Below are 17,863 nucleotides of genomic sequence, written 5' to 3'. Positions count from 1 at the left end.
AACCCTTGTTGCACACATGAATCTTCAGATATGTGGTGATGGACCTGCAATGCAGGAGAACAGAGCGCTTGCCACTTCCAAACACTGCTAACTATCACCTTTTGAACTCCAGACATGTTCTTTCAAATAAAGTTTCACTTTGACGCTATACTTCGATTCGTGTTCATGTGCCACGTTACTGCAGTGGGCAACTGGCAAGGGGAAGGCCTCAGCCATGGCCAAATGATTAGGATCATATTTGGCAGGTCATTTGTGCAAAACCTAAAATGATAAGATATTTTCGCTCCATCATCTCCCCTCACATGGATTGCAAACAGGTGTGCAGATTGTGTCTTGTTACTTCAATCATGCAAGTTGGTTGATCCTTGCCATCTAAAAAACTTCAATCGTACATTACTGCTCTGTTCACTCCAAGAATCCATTATCGGACCAAAACTTGTTATCAGCACTGTATAGTTTTAAATTGTTTTCAACATATATTTAGTTAATTCCATATGTCGATTTATTGGTTTTGGACCAACTGATATAAACATTTTTAATGAGCTGGTTTAACAACTGACCGCTTCACAGTTCCTTATAAACACAGGAAAATTACAAACAACAATATTCTAGACACTGTTTTGGTCTTTACTAATCCATGTGATGAAAAATTTATTTGCCTGCATTGTTACTTTTCCTTATTGATTTACTTACCTTATTACCCTTCCTACTCCTGTCAATTTCGTGAGGGTGGGGGGAAGGGGGAGTATTTGGTACTTGGTACTTTACAACAGGTTTCCCAGCCAGAATGCCCTGGTTGCTACGCCAGCGGTGCCTTCGTTTCACAGCTTGAAGGTTATGGATACATAACCAGCAGTCAAAAGAGTCTCTTTCCCCCATTTCTACGGATTTGCAAACATTATACACAAAGAAAAATGCTTAGTTTTGAATTACCTATTGATCTCGTCAGTTGTGAGTCGCTTGCATGTCATGAACTTTAGGGCTGGTTTCCTCAAAAACAGGGCTAGTTGAGCCAAAACATCTTCCAGTCTTTCATTTTAGGTTGTCAACAGGTGACCAGCCCAATCAAAACCAAATCGGTTAGCCGTGTCTTTGCCTCTCTCTTGTAAGTGGCAATCGAGTAACTACGGTAGGTGGTTGGGCCATTTGAGCATGCGATGCTTGAATGAGCCTAAAGGAAGTCGAGTGTAATAGCTCCCTGAACCCAAAGGAAAAAATTCCTGGATTTGCTGGCTAAAAATGTACTTTTTCCCGGGTGAAAAAGCACCGTACCCCAGATGAAAGTAGATTTTTTTCTGTCTTACAAGACAATATAGTTTCCCCTCTGCAGCTGTGAAACTTATAAATGCTCTGAACTGTAAAGATTCCATACATTGTTGTAGAATTTCCCAGCACTTTAGGAAACAAAACCCACAAAAAAAGCAATGCATTTTGGAAGGATCTCTGAATGCGGCAACATGTACACCGCGCATTTCATATTATGAATGTATAAATACGAATTCCACCAAATACAGCACAGTAGCTTCTGAAGCACTGAAACAGGGATTGCAATGCGCTTTTGTCAGCCAGTCATAGCTCATATTCATGATCTTGCCAGTCAACGACAGCAGATATTGAGAGCATAGGACATGTGATGTAGTCAGTCAATAGCAACGTCACTCTTTAAGTACCACAAACACACAAATAGGAAAAATTAGTGGTTTGAATTAATGCACATAAAGCACAGCTACAAGAAAAGCTAAGCTTTCACATACAATATTGGCCGTCAAAAATTCTGTGCTTTTTTTTTTTTTTCCAAAGGGTGTGGCTAGGCAGGATTCTAAGAGCACAGCTTAAATTGCAACAATTGAATATTTCTGAAAAGACACATATAAATTTCACTGCACTGAACATTCTGTGGGTGGCTGAATACATGTTACATCAAGTACTTCAACTTTTCTAGAGAAAAGCAAATACATGTGAAATTGCTCAAGAACTAATCTCACACTTTTTTAAAAGTATAATTATACTTTTTGCCATCATCATTCCACAATTTGTAATGTATGAAAGAACTAAAATACAAAAAACTAACCTTGAAGGATAGTCTATTTTAGTGTGTGTTACCCTTTAACATATATCAAACACAAACGTCCCATTAAAATTTTAAATAATGGCTGATCTTCTGGGCCCAAAATTTTTCTAAGTGGCGGGTCATCAAAGTGTTAAGTTCTGGATGAGAGCCAAACACTCCACGATTCTAGAAATTCATCACAAATTCTCACACATAACACAATTCATCTTGCGTAAACAGAAATTTACTTTGAAAGTAATGCATTTCAAACCACCATTCGCAATATTTTCCCATGACCTCTTATAAATATTAACAGTTGTGATGTCACACTCATATAAAGCAGTTTGTTTTTACAAAGTATTGTACCGTCTCTGTCCTAAATCCTCAGACATATTTTCTTTGCAACTAAAGTTTTATTTTGGGGTTATTCTTTCATTTATGTTTTACTGCTGCAGTATTATTCTACAGTAGCAAGCGTAAGTAAAATTCTTTGTTTGAGTATCGCTTCTAGTCAGTCAAAATTACAAAAATATAACTGAAAACTATAACAAGGAAAAATTCCCAAAACTTTAAAACATTCCCAGAATTTCTCTGGATGAAAATATTCCCATGTTGTCCCAGATTTCCTGGGGCATATACACCTTGTACTGAAATCTGCCAGGCTTTTGAGTAGCACATGCCCTGAGCAATTCGAGCGAGCATCAAATGGCTGATGCTGATCTCTAATAGGAAGACCATATCGGTTTACGGGACCCAACACGTTTGAACATTTTCTATCTTTGTACCCGTATAAACCCCCTTCATTACTCACCGTTCTGAGTTTACGCCTCCCTTCACCCTCCTAACATATGGGTCCCTATCCACTGTGTGGTCTGACTGACTTGCTCTTCCTTTACTTTCTATCCTTTTCCAACCTACATCACTTTCCTCCTCACTGTAGGGACTAATAGCCCCAAAAGCTAGGATAGTTTCTTGTACTTTTGTGTGTGTCTATCAGTAATACTAAGAACTTGGAATCCTCAAGGTAAGTACTGGTTAGCCATTCCGCAAGACAACAAATTTAGAGAAGTATTTATCCACTAAAACAACGGTTAAACTTGCCAATCCCATTGTGGAAACTACAGCCAAAGGATGTGCAGCTGACACTAGTGTAAGCATGAATATTGCGATTCAGAAAAGAGGTTATGCACTGAAGCTGGTGAGAGGGACAATGTGAAGAGAAAGCAAGTCAGAAGGTTTCAAGGATATATCATTTTGAATTTTTTTGTCAAACTAGCTCAAGATACAAACCACTCAACTTCTGTGCGTGCCCACAATGTCAGTTCAACAGTGATTAATAATACTCAGGTAGTCATCAGGATATTAGTGGTAAATAGTGAATAAGAATCTTTTGGTGGATTCAGTTCATGTTGTGGATAACATCAAATTTTCAGTGAGAAGGATACAGAAATGTAGGGAAAAAGCTGTGCTCTAGGAAACTCCACAGTAAACATGTTATTAAGAGTTATTATACAAGTTTGTCTGACAATTTTGAAGGCCACTTACTTGAACTCTTCTTCTGACTGTGATAAAGCAAGTTGTAGCCTCACATCGTCTGAACGGCGTCGCTGTTCCTCTTGTTCAGCTTCCTCGCGGGACATGGCCAGAGCTAGCTGTAGCTGCAGTTCTTCCTCGCCCACTGTCTGTGGCCGTGCCGTTTCCAATTCTGAAGAAGAGGGCCCACCTATAACACACGAACAGTGTACAAATTGCCTACTGTGTACACGGACTGCACATTATACCTAAATTACTTATGCACTTATTCAGAATAGAAGAGCTTACATGGCTCAGATACTTGCTAAGGGAAAACAATGCCAAATTCTCCATCATCGAAGCACGAGGAGGAATGTTATAGCTTGCAACAAAATATATTAACTATAAATCTGTTTTGACTTTGTAACAAATGAATGCAAAATATTTTTTGTGTTGGTCATCTTTTTCTGTTAGCTGCACTTTCTTTTTTTTTGGGGGGGGGGGGGGGGGGGAGAATTAGCTTCTTAAAAGTACTATGAAACAACAGTTAATATTAGTTTGGTCATAGATAATTTTAAATGCAAAAAAACTTAAAAGCAAATGTTTTACTTTTCAATTTTTGGCGGTTACTCTAATAACACTGTGTGTAAATCATCCTGATAACCATTCAAGAGTGTCGAAATGGTTAACTGAAGTACACAATTACAGCACACAATTCATGTAGAGTTGCTATCAGTGTTTGAGAAAAAGCACATCCAAAACCGAACTTACACATCATTTCAAAGTATTCGTCTCCACAGTTTATGCGTCAATAAGTTCATTCAAACCAGTAAGTAAATCATTTACAAAATAACTCACTGTGACGATGTACAATAATGCTTTATCATGTAAACCCAACCCACTTTTTGGTACTCAACAATGTCCACACATGGTTTCTTTCTCTTTTGTGTAGTGAGAGAAATTATATGGCACTAGATACAGCTGTTAAGATTCATACAGAAGAATCAGCATTCAGGTTGCCTTACAAAACGTGTGCCTTAAGTGCACTTCTGATTTTGTACGTGCCTTTTGTGAAGTAGTCACTTGCAAAGAATAAAGTTGATATTGTCTCACCCAAACTTTTTGTTTGGTAGTCATGATTAGGGGAGAGACACATTTAACTGTCAATCTATGGGTCAAATACTGATTTTGACGTCGTTGACTTTATATCAATCAAATATCTTTTCACACATGCTGAATCTTGTTTCTCAATTAGAAAGAACTGTAGGCTGTCCTGGCATGAAAAGTCATGTAAACTCTTATAATTTAATCATTCTCAAAGCACAAAAGCGACTGTTCTCAATAATGGATCTTGGTGGGTGTCTGGATCAAATATCATTTTCAAGATAATCTCTTAAATATCTAAATCTGTTGACCAAAAATGGGTCATGACAAGGTCAGGAGAATACCCAAATGCTAAATGCAAATACTAAAGGTGGAGAGTTACAATTTGAAAACACAACGAAACCTCAAGTGGAAATACTTCTTTTCGACACTGTAACTGACAGAACTGAACAGCTTGCAGTGACTATGGAGTTTCTTGCAGCACACTATTTAAACATTCTGCTGTAAAGTGTTTTCCTTAAAAAATCACAATCCAGCAATTTTTAAACATTTTAGGGTGACTTTTCATATAAAGAGGCAGCTTCAACAGAATATAAAGAGGCAGCTTCAACAGAAACACAATTCATTTTTACAATTTGAACTGTATAAAATGATGAGGCAATATAATGCAAGCAAACTAAAGATGTGAAACTATAGAAAGATTGCATGACACTATAAGCAAGAAAAAGTGCATTATGGTTAATATTTCAAGAACCAACAACAATACGATAATATGTATGATACAATGTATAACTATAGATAAATGTATATAACAGAGGGAAACATTCCACGTGGAAAAAATATATCTAAATGTATGTGAACAAAAAAAATATACAAAGAGAGATAATGAGATAATACAGCTATAGTTACAAATTTTGAGAAATATCATAATAAAGCTAGCAAAAGTAATATTACACAAAATGGTTTCTGAAAGGATATGTTATTTAAAGTGAGCTAACACTCACCAGACAGTTGATATTGTGAAGTGGCAGCACACGCATAGGAAAGAACAGATTAGATTAACATTCCCAGTTTTGTGGAATAATCAGAGGTAGTAAAGTAGTTCTGAAACACTTATGAAATTACATGATAAGAACTGTTTTAACAGAAAAGAGAGAAGAGATGCGTAAATTTTAATATATATACAGGTGTAGGGAAACAAGTACAGGTGAAGACAAAGTTTTAAGTAACTACCCATCTGGCTGTGACCATCAAACTTGATGACAGTGTTAGTCTCTCTCTCCCTCCTTCTCCCCCCCCCCCCCCAACCCCTCCCTCCTTATTCACCCCTCAATGTGAGTCATTTTTCCCAATCATGGATGACTTAGCAGAGACCGTGGTTATAGTAGTCAACATTTTGAATGATCGGGAAATGTTCTACCTCGAAAATAATCTTGTTGTTACTCTGGAAATTCCGACTACACAATTGTTGCTTCATCTGAAGAAAGATTAAGTCACAGGATCCTACAATAGGAGGATCTGGGAAATTAGACCAAATCTGATAACACAAAGAAGAGACACTGTCCTGCGCAAGATAAGCTGAGCATCATCCTTGAGCAAAAACACCCCCTTGTACAGCTTCCCCTAACAGCTTGCTGTACGCCCATCAGGAAATTTTGGCAGTACGTTTCTGTGACAGTTTGCATCCCTACCAGCATAATCTGTTAGCATTACACCACGGCTATCCACCCCCGTGATACACCCAGAACATGGTGATTAGGCGGGCTAAAGAAGTCATGTGGATTGGCCTGACACAGCTAAAACAATTTCACTGAAGCCTCAGTTCAGCAGGATTTTTTAAAATCAATATCAGCAGTTGTGGAATCTAGTGGGCAGGCACAATTTTCCTTTTCAAAATGTTGTTTATGATGAAAACTGATCCATGATTGAATTTAATTTTTGCTCTACTGCCTCGATTGTGGTCTTTAAGCAACAGGACCTGTACTTTTCATGTGATTACTGGTTCTTCCAAGAGAGATGGTTAGCCACTTCATTCTTTCATTCAGACTTGTTCAACTACACTGGGAGTGCCTGTGCCACCTAACCACTGTGTCCCAATAAGATTGTGCATTGTTGCTGTAAACTTTCACCAATTCCACACAGACACTTGCAGCATTATTTCCCTTTAAATATAGAAAAATAATTATTGTATGATACAGCACTTTATCAAAGGGTAGTGCCATTTTATTTTGCATTCTCTAGCCACGTTCTACAGTACTATGGCATAGGGATTTCAATGTGTACCAGGACTGCAGACACATACCTGTAAACAAACAAAAAATTAATTACATAACTAATTTTTTACATTGATAATCAAAACTTTATGACTACTGCTCACCTACTACCAGCAATTAGAATAATGCTAAGGATTGGAAAACAATATAATGTTTGCACCCAATGGTGCTACGTACTTTAACATAACATAAATGTATGCACGTAGAAGTACTATCTACAAAAACATTGTCGATACCCTATTATGACATAAAACATACAATTACATTTTCAATGATTATTTAGTGTTTACAGTGCAATCACTTGTAAATGTTCCTTCTATTAACAACTGACTTAAATTTACTTTCCTTCTTTGGATTAAAATATTTAATCAATTTCTCATTTAGACATTTTATAAGTTTTCTCAGATGAACCTGCCTGGATAGCTGCACATAATAGTATGGCATTCCCAGGGTTCAGTTAAGTGCTGTCACCAGATCAAAGCAACCAGACAGATTAACTATGAGGGCCAGGGCACCAAGCAGCCTGTATGCAGTTTCCACACATCTGACTAGCTGAATACTGGGTGGGTACCCAGATATGTTCTGTTACACAATACGCAAACATTTAGGAAACATTTACATACTTTCACATAGGATAACACTAAATACAGATAAAGTATAACCAAACTTTTACATTCCCAGAATTAAAATTTTTCCCGCCATTTACAACATTTTTTTATCACTCTCATAAAATTTCCTAAGTCCACAATGTTAATTCACACCCGATTTTGTGTCAAAATATTTATAATTTTCCCGCGATTTATGATTTATGAAAAAATGTTAGTGGAAAAAAAACTGACCTAAAATGATGCTGGCATGATGTTGGCCTCAAGTAGTGTTTCCAAATATTATGTGGTTAAGTTTCTTGACACCAGGGTGCTCTGCTTACTGGATTTAAGCTGGTAAGCGTGTAAAAGTTTGAACAATTCATGCTGTAGCTCTTGCTGCTGCCAAACTCTACTCTGCATGGTGGTTGCTGTCTCTACAGTGCATGCACAATTTTGTGATTGTTTTAATCGTCATCACACCTCTGTCAAACCATATTTAGCGTTTTGTCTTTTGGTCGCTTGTAGTGCTAGTTGACACCTCCATTCAATTTGTGTTGCTCAAATGTTTTTGGTTTAAACATAGAGCGAATTACACATGCTTCAAGGATACGTTCTCATCGTTAAGTGAAATATTTACTTATGTATGTTTTGTGATGTTACACACACACACACACACACACACACACACACACACACACACACACACACACAAAAAAAGTGAGTGATAGTTTGCGTGTGTGTGGATTTCTACGTAACTGAGGAAGCACACTACAGGACAACCTCAAAAAGATGACTACAGTTCTAGAGATGCACAACATCACATATGCCAACACCATACAAAATACTTATGTAAATATTTGAACTTGATATCGAGAAAAAATTCTCAAAACACACTGTGCTAAGCATGAAAAAATATCTAACTGATGCAATGCTACATTATTTAAATAATGAACGACAGCTGCAGGTGTTCCAAAAGCATCGATAATGACGTATGACATTGAGTCATATGTTTCTGCTTCCCAATTAACAGTTCCCATTATATCGGCAGTTTTTATTAGATAATAAACCATTATCAGATAATAAACAAGTCCCTGAAATGAGTATTTTGATGCATATTATGTGCACAAACAGTGTGAAAACGCAAGGGGGTATCCTATACATAACTGTTACAGCTTAAAACATTATTTCCCACATTTTACACCATTTTTTAAGTCCCCTGAAAAGTGTAAAAGTGGGAGTACAAAAATTCTGTCTGGCCCAGGAAGGTGGGTCGTGGTGGAGTGACTGGAAGGGCCATCCTCTACAGCTAACACTGCCACACCTGGAAATTAATATGCCGACCCCATGAAGACGAGGGATAAAAGCCAGGAAAAAGAAGAATATAAGTAATAAAAGAAGAATGTAAGTATTCTCAGACAATATGTTTTAATTATTGGCATTAATTTACTTTAGTTGTTTCGACAGTTTAACTGGGTCACTGACATTACTCCACATAATGTTATATTGATAATATTCAATTCAAACAATTTTTATTTGAAGATGGGGCAGACATCTACAAAGAGGATAACGAACAAGCATTAAAACCGTAGGTGCAACCAGTTTGAGCATGTTAAGTTAAATAATGGTCTCCAAATTTGCAATGCAACAGACTGTTCATGGAGCTAGTAATTGAGTGTTTTACTTTTAATCCTTTATAGGTTAATGGTCAATATTTTAACCACACCACATAACGTTCAAAATTTCTGAAATCTGTTACCTGTAAATGATTCTGTAGTATTCAACTATTGCATGGTAACTACTGTGTGGTAACAATCTGTGGTCAACAAAGCAGCCACAATGAACTTACATTGTATTGTCAAGATGGAAGCACTTGTATTTTGTGGTTGATAAAGTAACCACAAAGCACTCTCAGTTTCAGTGCATGGACTATGTCATAATTTTGCTGGTAAATCTTTACATTTACAAAATTAAGTCAATTTATTGTGGTTTTATAGTGTAATGCAGTAATCTGTCTCCAGTCTCATTGTATCTAGAGCAAATCTCTGAAATTACTTTTTCCCTTTGTGTGTGTGTGTGTGTGTGTGTGTGTGTGTGTGTGTGTAAACCTCATTTTTCCTTGAGTTAACATAATACTTCAATTGTAAACAAATACTTCTGTGAAAGTGTATTACGTGGTTATGAAAGCTCAGTATTTACTTGACACTTACACTTGTCAAACATTTTCTAAAATATAGCATTGTGCTCAGATGTTAAAGGCAATTCTACAGAAGCTGATTCAGATGTTAGTACAGCAAGATCAGCTTTTGTGAGAAGAGAGTGGCATAGAGGATGGGAAGTTGAAGTAGTAGTTTGTAGTGCACAGACTGTGCCGAATTTTGCTTGTAAGTCTTCACATTTACAAAATTAATATACTTGTAATATAGATACATTAACAACAATCTTACTCCAGTTTCACCGCACATAGTGCAAATCACTGTGAAATGAGATTTTTTGTCTCATGTGGGCAAAAATATATACATAATCTTAATTTCCCACAAATTTACCATAATACAGTAGGACTTCAATAATCCAGCATGTTCAGGGATCTGTCGATGTCAGATTATCAAATATGCCAAATTATTGAGGTTCTTTTAAAAAGCTATTAAAAACTATAGCACTATCTAAAGAAACAAGTAAACTAACTTATTTACCAAAGACGACAGAAGTGGTTACAGTATAAAAAACTGAAATGCGTATTACTTCTATGTAAAAACCAAACAGAATAAAAAGTTGAATACATTACTGCCCTATTTAAACAGTTTAAGGCTTAAAGTTTTAGAAAAGTCTAATATACTTAATAATTTCTTGTACACCAGTTACTAAATAAAATAAGCAATACTGATTTGAAGAGATCAAGCAAGCTAATTAATAAAAACTGTTACAGGGATTTGTGCAGTTAATTATCTTCAGGGACAGCACAGATATCCGAGGCTGTCGATGGCATGGAATGTAACAGTCTACTGCTAATGGTTTAACTGAAATTTTCTTCTAAGCCTTCTTGAACATTGCAGAAACTAACTTGTTTTTGGACTGAGCCCCTTTCTTTAACAAAAATTATTGTTAAGATGCGCAAATTCATGACATCATTGTACTGTTGGCTCCTCTCAGTGAATATTACAAGAGTGCTTAAGGCTTCTGAAGCTTCAGTTCAAGAGATATGAGTTGTAGATATTTCTTCTTCATCATTCTCAGTTTCTGGTGCCTCTGTGGACTGAAGACTCTTCGCAGTATCATATCGTCAGTCATCCAATCTTCAATACTTAAATTTTTTATAATGTCGATCCATTCGTCAACTTCTCCTGCTAAAAACGCACTCAGTTGATTATTCAATGCAGAATTTCTCACTCACACAGTTTTAAAGTGATCAGTTATCACCTCACAATCACTTACACCTCTTTCCATCTTGCCTTCTTCGATCAGTTTAGGCCACAGTTTTCTCCAGGCCCTGTGCAAAGTGGGATATTTTATAGAGGTCCAAGCAATTGCAGCTGTGAAAAGAGCATCTTTAATGTTAAAGATGAGTTGTAACTCTTTACATTCTGAGCTTAGCAGCTTTTGCACAAACATTCCTCTGTACCTACACTTCAAATTCTTTATGACCCCTTGGTCCATGGGTTGACATAGTGATGTTACATTAACAGAAAGATGTGTGTGAAAAATATTATCTGACACAAGCACCAACTCTGGAGGTTGAGCTCAAACTGTAAGGATGAGAACCGCATTAGAATTTGTAGGTAGGCCTCTTTCTTTCAAAATTTTGTTTCACATCTGGAACGAAATGGTAAAAGAACCAGTCTTTGAACAACTCTGCTTTCATCCAGGCATTAGTCTGTGCACCTTAAGTAACACCGGCATATGTGTCACAATTTTTAGAGGTCTAGGTTTCAGATATTTCCCAATCATAAACAAAGCCATTTAATGACCACCTGAAGCACTTCCACATACTAAGGCAGTTATTCTGTCCTTATTCTTCTTAAAGTCCTTTGTGCTGTACTCCTCAGGTCCCATTGGGGTTGAATTTAGCGAACATTGCCATAACAGGTCAGTCTCATCCGCGCCGAACTAAAAAATGAGGAAAAATTTTTGATGAGTGCCATACTATCAGGTCTGATGAATTATCAAGTGCCGGATTATTGCGGTCTTACTGTATTTCAATCGCAAACAAATGCACAAGTTATTTTACTTCCGCATATTTCTGACATCTACTCAAGAAATTATTCATCACATGACATAATTCTCTTTGAGAAATGGAATTAACTGACACTCAGATATTATCCTTGCGTTACTGTGAGGATTGCAGATTTGTTGTGTACACTTTATCCTCATAGTGCTCCTCACAAACAAAAATCACACAGGGTTAAATTGGGGCTTCAAATGAGCTACATATTGTTGCTAATAACTGCCATGGAACACATTGTGAATTGTATGCAAAAAACCATTTGCCATATGAGCCCTTACTGAATCCTGTTAAAAGAACACGATGTTCTATTCTCTTACTCAATTCATTAAAAACAGTTGAGTGTTTTGCACATATCTTTCACTGTTACCTGCATCATTAAAAAAACTGGGCCTATTATTCTGTCACCACTAACTGCATACAACACTCCTATTATTTGATCATGAAGCAGTTATTCATGAAGCAGAGTAGGTCTATCAGCACTCCAACGCTGACAGTTTGGGAATTCTCATACTTGTATAAATGAACCTAACATTGTCTGAAAACAGAATGATGAAACGACCAATTTCACTGTCATGCACTTGTTTCAGAAGCTATTTGCAAAATCTAATCCTGTGTGCGGCATCAATAGGTTTCAATTCTTGCACAACTGTTACTTGATATGGTTTTAGCCCAAGTAACTTACCAGCCCTTTGTACAGAGGTGCAAGAAATTTGCGTTTGCTGTGAAAGATGTCAAAGAGACTTTTTAGGCGAATTTTCCAGGCAGCTACAATGTCATCGAGATGAGTTTCTGAGAGCACTATGTCATTTCTTGCCATGAACACTTCCCATTTCATGAAATTTATTCACTAACTTGTGAATTGCATCACAACTCTGAATTCAAACATCTGGAAACTTCTGTTCAAACTATCTGCAGACAATACAAGCAGACACTGTACGCTCATATGAATCGTATATAAACTCTTGTTGAGGAATGGAGTAATTTGATCTTGCCATTGTTGCATTTGAAAGCTTCACTGCTACACTTGTGATGATCATTTTACTGTTCAAATGACACTGGCTGAAATGGCACATAGTGCAGGATTAACAGGGAGACACGGGATGCATTCGGTCGAGCAGTGCGGCTCCGGTGGCCAGCACACAAAATCCCATGTGTGTGGTCGTAATATAAATGGAACACCCTGCAGTTTCTGAATTATAGCACTGCACACAATAAATATTTTTAATCTGCCTTCTTGCTTCTACATCATATTTTACATACTTGTACAACAATTCCAATCCCATAATATAAAGAAATGTTTCTCCTACAATTTAAGTCATAAAGCCATAAGGGGAACCCAAGGTAGAACAGTTTCCTTTGAAGATGCGTTTGACATCAGCAGCTTCAATTTGGAGGGGGTCCATATGCAGAGAATGTTCACATAAGAACTTCCAGAGGCACCAGTGATCACCAAATACAACTCAGTTTTGATGAAGTTGAGTCAAATAGTGTAGAATATATTTCTAATTCAGAATCAGATGCTAATATTTCTAATATGCCTGCAGTTACTCCATATCAGCCAAAGTTTTCTATACAGAGAAAGAATCCATGTTAATGCTAAAACATCAATCCTACCATTTGCTCCTAGAGTTTCTGCAAATTTTTCCCCTCTAGAAATTTCACGCCATTTTTCAGAGACGAATTTCTTGATATGATAGCTTTCAAGTCAAGTAAGTATGCATCACAGTGTGGAACATCTCTAAACCTCACATTAAAAGAGGTGTTAGCCGTCCAGTAGTGTTTGTAAATATTACGTGGTTAAGTTTCTTTACACCAGAGTGCTATATTCAGCAGATCTGAATCGATAAATGTGTTACAGTTGGAACAATTCGTGCCGTATCTCCCGCCACTGCCAAGCTCTACTTGGTTTCGGGGCTGATGGAAGTAACTAGGTTTGTTCTAATAAAGATATTATGACCAATCACAACCGTTTCCAAATTGTGTCTACTGCGCAAATGTATTTTCGTGATTGTTGTGATCATGGTGACACCTTTGTCGAATCATATCTAGCGCGTTTCAACGTTTGGCAACTTGTAGCGCTAGCTGACACCATCATTCACTTTTGTGTTGCTCAAATGCTTACTTTTTAGTATAAACACAGCATCTGTTACGGAATTTTTTCATGCTGAGCAAAACATTTTTGTGCAGTATTTACAAATGTATTTTTGTTCCTCGATGTCACACAAACAGTGTGAGTGATAGCTTGCATGTGTGTGGTTTTCTGCACAACTGAGGAGGCACAGTACCTGATAACCTAAAAACTACTGCAGGACAGATGCAGAACACATGAAAACACAACACAAAATACTTATCTAAGTATTTGCACTTCACAACGAGAAAATATTCTCAATACGCGCCGTGCTAAGCATGAAAAAATACGTGACTAGTGCAGTACTTCATTACTTAAATAATGAATTACAGCTGCAGGCTTTCAAAACGTTCCTATTTCCCCGAGAGTTATCAGTTCCAGTTACATCAGCGGTTTTTATTAGATAATAAACCATTATTAGATAATAAACAATTCCCTGACAAGTCTTTTGATGCTCATTATATACAAAGACCGAAAATGCAAGGTAGGATCTTATACATAACTTTTACAGCTTAAAACGTTAATTTTCCACATTTTACATCACTTTTTTGGAGCCCCTTGAAAAGTGTAAAAGCAGGGTTTCACTGTAGTTGTCAAAACAGTGAACTTTATTAAGTTGAAATGGTTGAATCTTATCAGTTCCAAGAATTCCTGATGTTTTTGTATTCAAAGTATGATAACATGCTGTATTCTGTGGAAGTAAGAGGCTAACCCATATGAAAATGTTTCAGAGAGACTTTGATTTGAAGCAAGAAATACAATCATTCTTTGAAAGCAAGTCAAAGAGACTCTTGGAATTCGAAAATAAAGAATGGCTTTCCCACACTGTGTTCTTCGTCGGTATAACACGATGACACTTGACTGTACAGAAAGGGTCAACTGATTAATGTCATGGACGATCTTATTTCCGCATTCCAAATGAAACTTGGGCTTTGGGAACAAAAGTTACGAACAAGAAACTTCACAGATTTTCATAAACTGCCAAAGCTATACGTCATCACATAAGTGGCAGTCATTAAATATGCTTCTTTGATATCTGACTTCAAATATGGATTCGAAAACCGATTTTAAGGAATATTGTCTGCTTTTATCCATATTTGCTATACCATTCTTTGTAGACACGGTTTAAATACTAGGACAGTTGCAAATCAAATGCTGCAAAATGCAATGTGAGGCACAGTTAAAATAGAAATTCAACCACGTTGGTTTGGAAAAGTTCAATAAAACATATTTGGACAAGAAGAAATATCCAGCATTTTACAAACACGCTTTAAAAATGGTTTCATTATTTAAAAACACATATGTGTGAACAACTTTTTTGTCAAATGAATTACATCAAATCACAAACGAGAAGATGAATTACTGATGTTCATTTGGAAAACTTGTGTGTAGCAACAACTTCAGTTGACATCAACATTGACTCACTCAATTTAGTCAAACAATGCCATACACATCCCGCTGACATTGTATCTCATTAAAATATATAATAAATGTTCTTTCCTCAGATTTGTTTTATTTTCTTCAAAAAATAAATTAATATTTCTTGCATGTTTTGCTTCACAAAGCAAAAATTGCTAATGCAGCCTGCGAGGGCATCTCCTCTCAAAAATTTGTACCAGCTGCCGAAAATGTTGGCCACCCCTGGTTTAAACAAACACTGATCATCACTATAAACTACTGATTTTAATGCCACTTTTCAATACAGTCTTCATTTCTTCACATCTATTTCATCCACTGTCGTGCAACTCTGAAAATTCTCTTGTGGAGTGGGCTGCTCCCTCTGACAGCAGTTTACTTTCAAGGTGTCTTCCAATATCTCTTATCACAGAGCAAAAAGGTTGACAGTCCAAGGATGTCAAGTTCGGATTGCCAGATTGCAGAAAAGGTGTACATACAGGACTTCCCACCCAAATGAACTAATTTTCTCCACAGTGACACACACTGTGTTAAGTTACACGTTATTGTTCTGCAGGATTATCTTCTTCCCAGAGTGCATATCATGCAATGCACAAAGCAGCTTCAAAAGTTATCTGGACTTGGCAGACAGCCTTTGTAAATTGTTGACATTCCAGAAAATCTAACAGAATGCAACTCCCTCCATCCCAGAAGATGCTGCCCATAACCTTCCTACCCTGTCACACTGGCCTTGCTTTCTTTTTTATTCGTACATTTAAATGCTGCCATTCCCTACTATAGTAGTTGTTTTAGGCTTTTAATGATTGTACTAACTTTCACTGCATCACAATACTCATCAATACACATCAGTTGCTCCAGTCTCTGAAGGAGAATTTGGGTATAGTTGTTCTTGAACTATGACAATCAGTAAATAAATATGGAAATCAGCAACCAAAAATTTTTGATTCGAACTGGTTCAAGAGTTAACACTACGATGCTCACATTCCCAACTTTGAGGTGCTTCATCTGTTAACGCCAGTATCTACAACAAACCAGAGCCCTCCTCCTACTCCCCCCCTCTCCCTCCCCCCTCTCTCTCAGGAGTAAAGATATGGCCCACAAGAGTGGCAGGGGGCACAAGTTTCCTAAATAATGAGTGGTGTACAGGTGCATTTCCTAATTGGTTTCAATTAGAAAACCAGAATTAAATGTGGTGGCAATGACAGGTCTCAGTGTAATGACATGACTGTAATCACTCTTATGCCAAGAATTCAGATCATGTAACCCACACAAAAATTAATTTTAAAATACAACAAAATTCTTCAGTTCTATACAAATCCGAGTCTATAACAAAAATAATAATTTCAAGATTACTAACCTCTTGAGGCCGCTTCTGCTTCACATGTTGTCCACTGCCCTTTGAACTAGCAAACAAAATTGAAAAAATTAATTAGCATTATTTTAAATTGGTAAATACAATACATAAAATATATGCATGTGACCTACACTCATGCTCATAAATTAAGGATAACTGCAGAATGTGGTGCCACACAACGTGGCACTACACAAAACTGGCACTAACAGCATAGGGAACACACATGATACAGATCTGTAAGTCCACGGTATTGGTGATAAGTTGAGAAAACCGTCCCGAAACACATGTGCTACGAAACGCCACTGTTTCCTGTGCATGGACCCCAACATCAATATGGGACATGATCACCATGCACATGTACCCTGGCCGCACAACGGGTTGGCATACTCTGGATCAGGTGGTCGAGCAGCTGCTAGGGTATAGCCTCCCATTCTTGCACTAGTGCCTGTCGGAGCTCCTGAAGTGCCGTAGGGTTTTGAATATGTGCAGCGACACATCAACCAACAGCATCCCAGACGCGCTCAATGGGGTTTAGGTCTGGAAACAGGCAGGCCACTCTATTCGCCTGATACCTTCTGTTTCAAGGTACTCCTCCACGATGGCAGCTATGTGGGGCCGTGCATTATTATCCATCAGGAAGAAGGTGGAACCCACTGCACCCCTGAAAAGGCGGACATACTGGTGCAAAATGATGTCCCGATACCCCTGACCTGTTACAGTTCCTCTGTCAGACATGCAGGGGTGTACTGCACCAATCATAATCCCACCCCACACCATCAAACCACGACCTCCATACAGGCTTTCAACAACATTAAGAGGTTGGTATCTGGTTCCTAGATCACGCAAGATGAAAACCTGGCGAGAATCACTGTTCAGACTATACCTGGACTCGTCCGTGAACATAACCTGGGACTACTGTATCAATGACCATGTACTGTGTTCTTGACACAAGGCTTTACGGGCTCTCCTGTGACCAGGAGTCAGTGGAATGCACCTCGCAGGTCACCGGGTGAATAAACCATGTCTGAGCAGTCGTCTGTAGACTGTGTGTCTGGAGATAGCTGTTCCAGTGGCTGCGGTAAGGTCCTGAGCAAGGCTATCTGCAGTACTCCGTGGCCCCCTGCGGGCACTGACGGTGAGATATCTGTCCTCTTGTAGAGTTGTACACTGTGGACGTCCCGTACTGTAGTGCCTAGACACGTTTCCTGTCTGCCGGAATC

At 37.7% G+C, this 17,863-nt stretch overlaps 1 protein-coding gene across 10 annotated transcripts in view; it reads right to left on the bottom strand.

The window, feature by feature from the left end:
- LOC126236438 (epsin-2) overlaps positions 1–17,863 on the bottom strand; it is a 162,464-nt gene that overhangs the window by 66,550 nt on the left and 78,051 nt on the right. For 8 of the 10 annotated variants that reach the window (XM_049945744.1, XM_049945747.1, XM_049945741.1 and 5 more), the window contains 2 exons: positions 16,647–16,692; positions 3,596–3,773 (listed from right to left, as the gene is read on the bottom strand). In XM_049945744.1, coding sequence (XP_049801701.1) covers positions 3,596–3,773; positions 16,647–16,692 — 224 coding nt within the window. The remainder of the gene's footprint in view (positions 1–3,595; positions 3,774–16,646; positions 16,693–17,863) is intronic. The other 2 variants (XM_049945743.1, XM_049945750.1) reach the window with 1 other exon arrangement.

The sequence above is a fragment of the Schistocerca nitens genome, chromosome 2, assembly GCF_023898315.1.
Source record: "Schistocerca nitens isolate TAMUIC-IGC-003100 chromosome 2, iqSchNite1.1, whole genome shotgun sequence".
NCBI lineage: Eukaryota > Metazoa > Arthropoda > Insecta > Orthoptera > Acrididae > Schistocerca > Schistocerca nitens.
This window is presented reverse-complemented; position numbering and strand designations above follow the sequence as displayed.